Genomic DNA, 12,500 nt, shown 5'->3' with positions numbered 1-12,500 from the left:
AAATATTTATTATCGAGTTATATAGGAAAAGAAATAAATTTGGTTTTATTAAAGGAATAAGTAATAATAAAAAATTAATTAATCATCAACATATTGTTAATTTAGCTCAGAAATTATTTATGAAAAGAATTTATTGTTATCCAAGATTTCATAAACACATACATATATCGTTAAATAATAAATTTCTACAACCACATATATATGAAATTAATCTTGATATTCCAAATGTTCTTTTAAAAATAGAAGAAAATATACTTAATATTTTACATTACCTTAATCTAGAAATAAAAAAAAATTTTAATTTTCATGACTTTGATTTAAACCCTTTATTATATTCTGAAAATGCAGAAGCATATGTACTTAACTATATTAAGACAAAAACACTTAATTATAATACTAAAAAGTTATTAAAAGAAATTATTACATTAGTTAATATGTTATGTAATCTGTTTATATATGATTCACTTATATTTTATAATTATATTAATAATTTAAAAGAAGCAGATAAGGAATGTATTTGGTTATACTGTAATGAAGCTAACGAAATTTTTTATTTATCAAGAGAAAGAAAAAACCATTTTTTAAATCAAATGGATATATTACTCGATCAAAATGATATAAATACTATAAATAATACACAAAATATTATTAATGTCATACAGTATGATAATAAATATTTTCATAAATCATATCAAGTTAAAAAACAATCTAATCAGTTATATAATTGGGTATACGAATTAGCCTATAATAGAGATATTGAAAAAAAACAGTATGAAAAGATAATTCAACAGAAAGAAAGAATCAAAAATAAAAATCTCATGAAAAGAAAATTTATATTAAATAAAAAAAAATATGAGCAATCAAATAAAAAACCTCTGAACCATAACAAACATACAGGACACAGAACATCTATTATATTAAACAATAATATAAACATGAAACATTCTAAAAATGGTAATAGTAATACTACAGAAAATAACAATAAACGAAGGAAAATAATAGAATTACAAAAATTTAATGATAATAATAGTAATAATGAAAATATGTATAATTTAATAAAAAAAGAAAAGGATGATATTATACAAATAAAATCTTCAGATAGTGAAATTAATGCTGTTAATAAGAAAAATGGTATTATTAAATCTGATGAACATATAGTTATTAATGATCACAAAGAATGTAAATACCAGATGGATAAAATAAACGTTGATCAAAGGAATGATAATAACATGATGCATATGTATAAAAATCAAACAAAAATAAATAAATCTATGGATAAGATAGAATATCCAATAGTAATAATAGTTGACAATTTTTATATGCAAAAAGAATTTTATAATTTGCTTCTTCACACAAATCAAGATATAGATAAAGATAAAAATAGGGATAGCATAATTAACCCAAACAATAATAATAATAAAAACAATAATAACAACAATAGTGGTGACAATAATTTTGAGTGTGAGAAACATTTAAATATACTTATTAAAGAAGAAAAAGAAAATAAAATTACTGACAATTATATTACGGACGATTCTGTTAGTTCTCAAGAAAGTTATAATAATAATAATAATAATAATAATAATGTCAACATGTCAAATAATTCAAACCTTTTCAACCTACAAAATAATCCTTTTAATATCTCTTATGATATGATTAAAAATAAAACACGCAATCTCAAATATATTAAACCACATATATATATTTTATGCATAAATAAGAACTATGAAAATATTTATACAAAAGATAATTTCGTTCAAACGTTACATCAAAAAATTGATGCAATCAATAAGAAGCTCGATATAGAGCCCAATCTCGAAGAGGAAATTAAATTAAATGAACAAAATGAAGTAGATGGGAAATGTAAAAAAAATGCCAAAAAAAAAAAGAAAGAAAATGAAAAAGAAAAAGAAAAAGAAAAAAATAAAGAAAAAAATAAAGACCATCACAATAAACAACAAACGAATGACGAACAAAATATTCTTAAAAACGATGACCATTTGGGAGATGATAATTTTTTTCAAATAAATGAATATTGTGGAAATTTGGATTTTTTAGAAATATTCTTAATGACAATTAAACCTTATCGTATAATTTTGACGACCCTTGATTTGAATATTTTTAGGAATGTCGAAATATATTGTGCCCGTCTTTTTCAATATAGTGTATACCAATTACATGAGGAAAAATATTTTAAGTATATCATGAAGTATGAGAAGGATAATTTTATATATGTTAAAAATAATGAAAATAATAAAAATAATGATGATAATAAAAATAATGACGAGAATAAAAATAATGACGATAATAAAAATAATGACGATAATAAAAATAATGACGATAATAAAAATAATGACAACAACAACAACAATAATAATAATAATAATAATAATAATAACAAATGTTATATTCATAATAATAATTATAGTTCCAGTAGTATCAATAAAAATTCTACCTATTATAATAAAGACCCCGAAAATAATCTCATAAAAACAGAAATGAATGATGATAAAAATACATTCCAAGGTAAAGAAAAAAAAACAATGAATGAATACATATATGAACCAATTGATGTATTCAATAAATTAAAAATATGGAATGATATGTGCAACAATGTAGAAGTGTTTTTAATATTCTTTAAGAATAATATACATTACAATAAATATTTAAACAAAGTTAAAGTTGAAAAATCCAACTGGATAAATTTTCTTGAAAATCGAAATAATTTACGTTTTGAATTAGACAGAAATGTATTTAACAAAAATGAAAAACTGTTTAAAAATGTTATAAATTCATATTTAAATTTTCAACAAAGATTTAAGGATAATAAGAAGAATATAACAAACTTTAATCAATCTTTATGTGATGAATTTAAAAGGTTTCAAGATGTTAAAATAGATGAATATGCTTTAGAAAATAATAATGTTCTATTAGATAATCATTATAACAATTTTATAAGTATGGAAGAAGAAGAAATGTTTATAAAAAATTATCAAAATAAAATGAATAAAAACATTTCCTCTTTTACATTTGATGAAAAAACTATACAACAAATTCAAGAAATTTTACACAAATTTTCAATAGATTCATTTAATCTTAATTTTATATTATACAGTATTTTTAATAACACAAAACCTATTGTTATTGTAGATATAAGAGAATTAAAATCTGATTTAACATATAAATTATATAAAAGTAAAATGCATATTATACCATATTCATTATTAGTAGGAGATTATATATTAACCAAAGATATATGTGTTGAAAGAAAATCAATTATAGATTTAATACAATCCTTAAATAATAATAGATTATATAATCAAATAAATCAAATGTCTAAATATTATCAAACCTATGTATTACTCATTGAATTTAATAACAAAAATTTATTTTATTTTGCATCATTAAATGATAAATATTCAGTCTACACAAAACTCATTATGATATGTATTCAGTTTCCTAAACTCAAAATATTGTGGAGTCCCTTTTCTCTTTTTACTGTCAAACTTTTCTGGTCATTAAAAGTTAATGCTAGTCAACCTGACATTTTCAAATCACTACATATTGATATGACCCTACAAAAAAATGTTCGACAGGAATATATTATAAGTAAGAATAACGTTAAGAAGGCAAAGGAGGTGGATGATCAAAATAATACAACAGGTGCAAAGCAAATTAAGGATAAAGAGATTCAAGAGGATAATAATCGAAAAAATGATGAATTAGGAGTTCAGACAAATGACCACCTGGAAATTCAAATAAATGATGAAGAAAATGTAGAGAATAAACAAGAGATATATAAATACGAAACCATATATGATCTTTTTGATAAAAATTTATATCATTTACAAAATATAGAAGATGATCAAGAAATAAAAAAGGTTGAAAATGTAACAAATTGGAATGCAATCGAAATTTTAAAAAGTCTACCAGGGGTAAATGAGAAAAATATGCATTATCTAATAAATAATATTAAATCATTAAGACATTTATGTGAACAAACATTAGAACAATTAGAAAATTATATGAGCAAATCTAATGCTAAATTGTTGTATGATTTTTTAAATGAAAATATATCATAAAAATTAAAAGAAATAAAACATGAATGAATAAAAAAATAAATATATCCATATTTTTAATAATTTTTTTTTTTTTATTTTTTTTGTGAACCTATTATAATATATATATATATATATATATATATATATATGTATATATGTATATATATATATATATATACTTTCTTTTTATAATTAAAATTCCAATTTTTAACATAATAAAATCATTATATTTCGAGGTGCGTGTAAAAAAAAAAAAAAAAAAAAAATACTATAATGAGACATCACTTATATGATCCAATCTGTCCAATATATATATATATTATATTTTTATTTCCTAATTTATATATACGTTTACACCATTTCGGGAAATAAGTAAAACTTTTTTAAATTTTATGTAATATATATATATATATATATAATTTTTTAAATGAAAATAAGCTTTATGATACAAAATATCCATTCAAAAGAAAAAAAATAATAAAATAAATTAAATACATATACATGCTTTTATTTTATATAATTCTTTTGTTTTTATCTATTACTTAAATATATGTTAATTATTATGTTCGAACAAAATAATATATAGCATATATGGGGAACACTCACAAATTAAAAAAAGGAAAAAAAGAAAAATATCAATATATATATTATAATCCAAAAATTTTGTGTTATGATTGTTATATTTATATTTATCTTCATCATGATCTTTATTATCACCTTTTCCTTGTTTTTTTTTTTTTTTTAAATAAAAAAAATTGTATATTTATACTTGCCAACATTACAATATTGTATATATATATATATATATATATATATATAGCTTCCTCAATAACTTAAAATATATAATATTATTATATTATGTATATAATATATTTTCATATTAAAATATATTGACATAACAAATTTATTACATGTAAAATATTATCTCTTTATTTTACACAACTGTGACTTAATGTTTAATAATATAAATTGAAATAAATAAATAAATATATATATATATATATATATATATAATATATTTATGTAGGAAAAAAAAAATATTTTCATTTCTTTTCTCCTTTTTGAATCATTAAAAAAACATCACATGCCAATACAAAATGGAAGAATAATAAGAAAAAAAAAAAAAAAAAAAAAAAAAAAAGTAAAAAGTACTAAAAATAAACATGAAGTATTAAATATATTACGAATTAAAATATATATATATATAATATATATATTATATATAATTTATGAAATACCATATTTATGTGAGCATAAGAATAATCAACACATTTTAATTTTGTTTTTATTGTTTAATTTTTTTTTATTTTTTTTTATTATTATCAATTTTTTTATTACTTCCATGATATAAATCACAAAAAATAGAACTCATAAAATAATGGTACACAAAAAAATAAATACCATATAAAAACACATATCAAGCTCTTATATATGTTTCCATTTTAATTTTTAAAATAGTTACATCCGATTATATCTTATAAAATGTACATAAAATATATAATATATATATGTAAGTGTGTATATATATAAAAATATTTATATGAATATATTTTTTTTTATGTCCTTATTTTGATGTGTATTAAATAATAATTATATATGTGAATATATATAATTGGATTATCACTCCAAAGAAAAAAAAAAAAATAAAAATAAAAAATAATAATAATAATAATAATAATAATAATAAACAAGTAAACAAATAAACAAACAAATAAACAAACAAATAAATAATATAATATAATAATATAAATAATAACATTTAATGTAATATATAGCTAAGAAAAAATAAATATATACATATACATACATGTATATATATTGACATATACATATTAATATATACCTGTTTACCTTACCACATTAATTCATTTTAACATATATACATTCATTTTATGGATATATCAAGCAAAAATGAGGAAGAGAAAAAAAAAAATAAAAATAAAAATAAAATCTTAGTATGTGGACTAATTTCAGGAATACTCACAAAAACACTGTTTGCTCCCTTTGATCGTATAAAACTATTTTATCAAATCCAACCCATGTTTAATCAATATAAAAAAGAAGAAAAAAGAAATTTAGAAAAAGAAAAACACAATTATCATAATAAAAAAGTTGCAATCCTTAATCATAACATTATTTTAAAAAATGCTACGAATGTAGAAAATAAATTAAAGTCAAATAATCAACAAAATTTATGCTTTTCCAAAAATGATGACAAAACAAAGTTACGCTTCCATTTGGTTAAAAGACAAAATGTGATGTTTCTAAATTTTAAAAAAAAAATAAATTCATTGAAAGGAATAAATAAAAATAAAAATCAAATAAATAAATTAAATAAAATAAATCATCATCATGATCATAATCATAATCACCCTCATAATAATAATAATAATTATTCTTATAATTATTATCGAATGATACAAAATCAAAATATCAAACATGACTTTTTTTCAACATATAACAAAAAAGTAGGTACAAAAAATATAAATAAGTATATCCCAAGTTATTATAATATTCATAATAGCCCTCATAAAATGTGTAAAAAAATATTACTTAATTATTACCCAAACATAAATCATATTCATAATAATATAAAACATATGAAACATATCAAACATATCAAACTTGTAAATAAAAATTATAAAAATCTATATCGTAATAGAAATAATAATATAACATATAATTTTGGAAAGCAAATAAAATATATTCAAAGATCATACATTAAAAATCAACAGGCATCAATAAAATATCGGAATATTATACAAAGCTTCTTTTTTATTATAAAAGAAGAAGGGGTTTTAGGATTATGGAAAGGTAATTTTGTTAATACGATAAGAGGTGGAATTGTATATTCAGCTAAATTTGGAACGAATGATATAATTAAAGATAAATTAAAAAAAGCAAAAATAAAACAAAAAAATGTTTACAATAATAATAATAATAGTATGGATATACAAAATAGTTGTCAAAATAATAGTAATATTTTAACAAACAATACATTTAATTATTATGAAAGTATAACAGCTGGATATATTTCGGGAATTATACAAAAAACTCTGTCATATCCATTAGATTTATTAAGTATACGTATGGCTCTAGGTGTCAATGAAAAATATTTAACAAATAATAATCATATTTTATATAAAAAAAAATCAATTATGGAAATGATATATGAAATAATACAAAAAGAAGGATTTTCTGGTTTCTACAAAGGATATATTCCAACATTATTAACAGGAGTACCATATGTTACATTACAAATGTTATTCTTTGACTTTTATAAAAACATATTCCAAACATATTCATCAAACCATTATAATAATATTCCTACTTTAGCTTTGTATTCATCATTAGCAGGATCTTTAAGTAATCTTACATCACTAATTATTGTTTTCCCAGGAGATACCGTAAGAAAAAGAATGATGAATAATGGTATTGATAATAAAAATTATATTTATAAAAATACTTTACATTGTATAAAAAATATTTATTATCTTGAAGGAATTCGAAATTTTTATCATGGATTATTTCCATCAATGTTGAAATGTATACCTTCAGGTGCTATACAATTTATGTCCTACGAAATATTAAAGCATCTCGTCTCAAAAAATTAAAATATACAAACCTAAATTTTTCTGTGTTATGTTATATATATATATATATATATATATATATATATATATATATTATATCTTTTTTTTAAAACAGAACTATTTATAATTAATCACAACATAAATTTTATTTTGTAAAAATTTACACCAATGTATGTATATAAATGATATACATATGCAAATTTATTTATTTATTTTTATTATATTTTATATATATATATATATAGATATATTTTTTTTTTTTCTTAATATATGATAATGTTCCAAGTATTCAATTTTAATTACACTTAAAAGATAAAATAATACCTATAAATATAATCCTTATATTTTTTTTTATTTCAAATAATTAAACCTCAAAAATATTAATTTTTAAATATCTTCATTATATATATATATATATATATATGTACTAATATGTGATTTACAACATATAAGTACATATGTTTATAAATAAAAAATCCCCAAATATTTTAACGATTTAATGTGTATATATACTTATTCCTTTTGCAACTAGAAATTATAATATATATATATATATATATATATATATTAAATATATATTAAATATATTATATTTCATACTTTCCTATATCCCCGTTATAATTTTTTTTTTTTATTTTAAATAAATATATTACAATATACTCTCCATATATAAAACATCATAAAAAAGTAAATAAATATATAAAATAAATAAATAAATAAAATAAATAAATAAATAAAATAAATATATAAAATAAATAAATAAATGTTATATAATTTAACAATATATAACAAATGTAAAAAATATATCTTAAGATTTTCCTATTCATAAATAAATAAATATATATATATATATATAATTATATATATATATATATTTCTGTTTTTTTTTTTTTTCGAATGAAGAAAGAAAAATAAGAACAGATTACATGAAAAAAATATGACATAAAAATTATATAACATATTTGTAATATTTTCTTCATTCTATAATATTATTCATATTGTAATAAATCATAATATGAAAAATAATATAATATATATATTTATATATGTAGAATAAGTTAATCTAATTTTATAACATTATATTACATTTTGTTATATTTATTTTCTCTATTTTTTTTTTAAACTATGAACATATCATGATGTAGAATATATTGTATGATAACAGAAAATAAACCCAGACACACTCGTTAAAAAATATCATATATATATATATATATATAAACATACAAATAAAGCTAGCGAACAGGGTGACTGCGTTTTTAGAACTTGTTCAAAAAAGGAAAAAAATAAACATAAATCATATACATATATATATATATATATATATATATATATATAATATTATTAACATAATATTTTCCCATTCAATACACTTAAACATACCTTATAACATATTCAGAATATTGTTATCTACATATTTATATATATATATAAAAAAAAAAAAAAAAAAAAAAAATGGAGAAGTCTTTAGATTTGAGCGCTTTTAATAAATCTGACAGAGATAAAATATTGAAGAAAATCAACAAAGCAGAATATGAAGATACTATGAATACATATAATTCAATTGTAGAAAGGTGTTTTAACGAATGCATAACATCCTTTCGTTCAAAAGAATTAGACAATAATGAAAATAATTGTATATTAAATTGTGTAAAAAAGTTTTCCATCTTCTCACAAAGAATTGGTATGAAGTTTACGCAAAATTTGAATAATGAAATGCAAAAAAAAACATAACACAAAAAAAAATAAAAAAAATAAAAAAAATAAAAATAATTAAAAGGAAATAAACAAACAAGGAAATATAGAAGGAAGGATAGAAGGAAGGAAAAGTAAAATGAAATTACATATTATTACATAATATTACATAACATTATACAAATTAAAGTTATATGGAAATACAAAAAAAAAAAAAAAAAAAAAAAAAAAATAATAAAATAACAAACAAATTAACAAATTAAAATAAATAATTTTAATAATATTTATTATTATATGTATACACAAATATATCCCATATAAATAATTTTTTTTTTAAAGATATTAATATATATATATATATATATATATATATATATATTTTTTTATTTTTATATTTTTATTTTTTTATTTTTTATTTTTTTTTGATTTATTTATTAGATATAAATATTTTATAATCTTTTATTAAATAAATTACAAGACACGTGGAGATATATACTCTCATCATTGTAAAAAGGGAGAGTTTTGATAGGATACAAATATGATTTGAGAAAATTTTCATTTTTTCTCAAAAAAATATATGTTAAGAAATACTTTGAAAAATTAAAAATAAAAGAAAATGTCTTCTTTGGTAAAACGTAAAAATAAATGTCACTGTTTTTATCTTCATTTTTGTTATCATCATAATATTTAAGAGCTTCTATAATTTTTATGATATGCTTTTCTTTATACATAACTTCATATAATGGTTGATGCAATATAAATTTATGTATAAGTTTATAAATAATATTATCGTTGAATTGTAAAATATAAAAAGCATAAAATATTCTTGAATATAATATATAATTTAGTTCTGAATTTATAAATATATTACATAAAAGTTTTAATATATTTATATTATTAACTAATAAAAAAGCATAATATTCTAATATATAGACAATATTATTTATATATATATTATATTTAGATCCAATATTATTATTTATATTATATAAATTATTTTTATAATAATTTTTTTTTTTTATATTTTCATAATCAATATAACTAAAATTAACATATTTGTGATCTTTTATTTTATTCAAATTATTTATTATTTTCTTCTTATCGACGTTTTTTTCCTTTTCATTATTTAATAAATCTTTGTGGCAATAATCATTAATATCTTCATAATATAATTTGCTCATATCATTGTCTAATTTTTTCTTTATATGATAACATAAATTATTTATATCATCACTTGTTATATTATTTTCCCCATGGTCATCACTCTTAAAATAATTATTTGTACATACTACGTGATGGTTTTCACCAGACATATTATCAAATATTATGTTGCTAATATTATTATTTGTATTTTTTATATTTATCATATAATTATTGAGTTTATCAATAAATTCATTTTCTTTTATACAAAAAAGATGTAAGGCCTTACAAAACAATCCAATATTATTCATATCAAAAATTCTATAATATTTATAAAAAAAGTCAAGAGAATAATAAATTAAAGGACCATGTTTATGACCACATTTACTAAAAGATAATAAAAAAGAACTAACTAATGCGGGAGATAATTTTGTTGAATTCTTACCAATGGATTCGGCAATCTGTTCAAGCATATATTTATTTTTATTAATATGAGATATAGAACATGATAATAAACACAATGACATAACATTCATATTCTTTATATGTTTCCTAGTTATTATTTCCATGTTTTTCAAGCTATTTTGTATTATATATAATATATTCATATTGTAACGATTATATTTAATATAATTTGTTTTTTCTCTTATTTTATCTAATTCATCACATTGTTCTATATATGTATTTTCTATTCCTTTTTTTAATTCCTTAGAAAATAATACCAAATTTTTATCAGAATCATCAAATACATCATTATGTATTTTATTATTTTCTTCCTTTAATTTGTTATTTAAAATTTTTTCCCCATTTTCATATTCAAAATTTTTTTTAGTAATAAATATTTCATTCCCATTCTGTATCATATGTAACAACTCTTTGTTTTCTTGGAACATTTTATAATTTTCAACACATTTTCGTTTAACATAAGATAAAAAATTATAAAACATAGAAATATATTTAGGCGCTTCATTTATAGTAACTTGATAATTAAATCGATGAATTAAAGTACTTATAAGTATTGTATTATTTATATGGAATTTTTTAAAAAATGAAAAAAGAACACATAACTCAAATATATTCATATTATTCATATTTTTTGATATACTATATAATAATATAGTCATATAATTTCTAGATATTATTCGCTTCTTATTAAAACATTGTATTAACATAATTAATCTTTTTATATCGATTTTATGGAAATTATGAAATATCCTTTTCTCAATTAAAAAATAAAAATTATAATCGAAATAATTTAAATTTGTATAACAAAAATATATATCTATTAATTCTTCAAAATTAAATACATGCATATTGTCAATTAATATTTCTTTAAAATAACAAAATAAATAATAATCTTTACATTTTATAACAGAAAATTTTTTTAACAAAATCAAAACTTCCATATGTCTTATCTTTTCTTTATTCATTAATAAATTCAAACATATATTCTTTAAAAATTCTATGTTTTCATTTTTTAATTTTATATATATATTTAATATGTCTATCGTCTCCTTAACATTACAATTTTGTAACAAACTAAATGATTTATGTAAAATTATATCTTTTCTTTTCTCATTATTATAACTATTAACACAACTATTATCATAATCGACATTCATATTTTTACTAAAATGATTCTTATCATTCTCATTATTTATATTACTTACTACATTGTTATGAACACTTTCCTTTTTATAAAAATTAAAATAACAACATACCTTTCCTTTATTTTTTAAAAATAAATCGTATTCTTTACATCCACAACGTTTCAAAAATGTGTGGGCCATTCCACAAAAAAAAAAAAAAAATAATAAAATAAAAAAAAAAAAAAAAAAAAAAAAAAAAAAAAAAAAAAAATAATAAAAAAAAAATAAAAAAAAAAAAATAAGGTTCTATGTGTACATGGGGAAAGGAACGAAGAACAATATATATAAATGTATGTACGTAAATATATGAATATATTATAATATAAATAAATATATACATATATATATTATTAAATATATAC

The 12,500-nt window shown here is 18.1% G+C and overlaps 4 protein-coding genes across 4 annotated transcripts in view; 3 read left to right on the top strand and 1 right to left on the bottom strand.

Moving 5' to 3' along the window:
• Nucleotides 1–4,082, top strand: part of PRSY57_1367700 (DNA repair endonuclease, putative) — a gene marked incomplete at both ends in the record, with an annotated part of 5,073 nt that extends 991 nt beyond the window's left edge. The window contains one exon of the mRNA XM_012909596.2: nt 1–4,082. This exon is cut by the window's left edge and continues 991 nt beyond it. Within this exon, the coding sequence (XP_012765050.2) occupies nt 1–4,082 (4,082 nt within the window).
• Nucleotides 4,083–5,953: 1,871 nt separating this feature from the next.
• On the top strand, nt 5,954–7,675 carry PRSY57_1367600 (mitochondrial carrier protein, putative; the record flags this gene model as incomplete). Its single annotated transcript, XM_012909595.2, has 1 exon — nt 5,954–7,675. One exon carries the CDS (start codon nt 5,954–5,956, stop codon nt 7,673–7,675), a length of 1,722 nt encoding a protein of 573 aa, XP_012765049.2.
• A 1,434-nt stretch (nt 7,676–9,109) lies between these two features.
• Nucleotides 9,110–9,388, top strand: PRSY57_1367500 (mitochondrial import inner membrane translocase subunit TIM9, putative; the record flags this gene model as incomplete). The annotated part of the gene is made up of 1 exon (XM_012909594.2): nt 9,110–9,388. One exon carries the CDS (start codon nt 9,110–9,112, stop codon nt 9,386–9,388), a length of 279 nt encoding a protein of 92 aa, XP_012765048.1.
• Nucleotides 9,389–9,798: 410 nt separating this feature from the next.
• Nucleotides 9,799–12,279, bottom strand: PRSY57_1367400 (hypothetical protein; the record flags this gene model as incomplete). The annotated part of the gene is made up of 1 exon (XM_020115241.1): nt 9,799–12,279. One exon carries the CDS (start codon nt 12,277–12,279, stop codon nt 9,799–9,801), a length of 2,481 nt encoding a protein of 826 aa, XP_019970164.1.
• Nucleotides 12,280–12,500: the final 221 nt, after the last annotated feature.

Source organism: Plasmodium reichenowi, chromosome 13 (assembly GCF_001601855.1).
Source record: "Plasmodium reichenowi strain SY57 chromosome 13, whole genome shotgun sequence".
NCBI lineage: Eukaryota > Apicomplexa > Aconoidasida > Haemosporida > Plasmodiidae > Plasmodium > Plasmodium reichenowi.
Note: the sequence above shows the minus strand (reverse complement) of the source record. Positions and strands in the feature narration are given on the sequence as shown.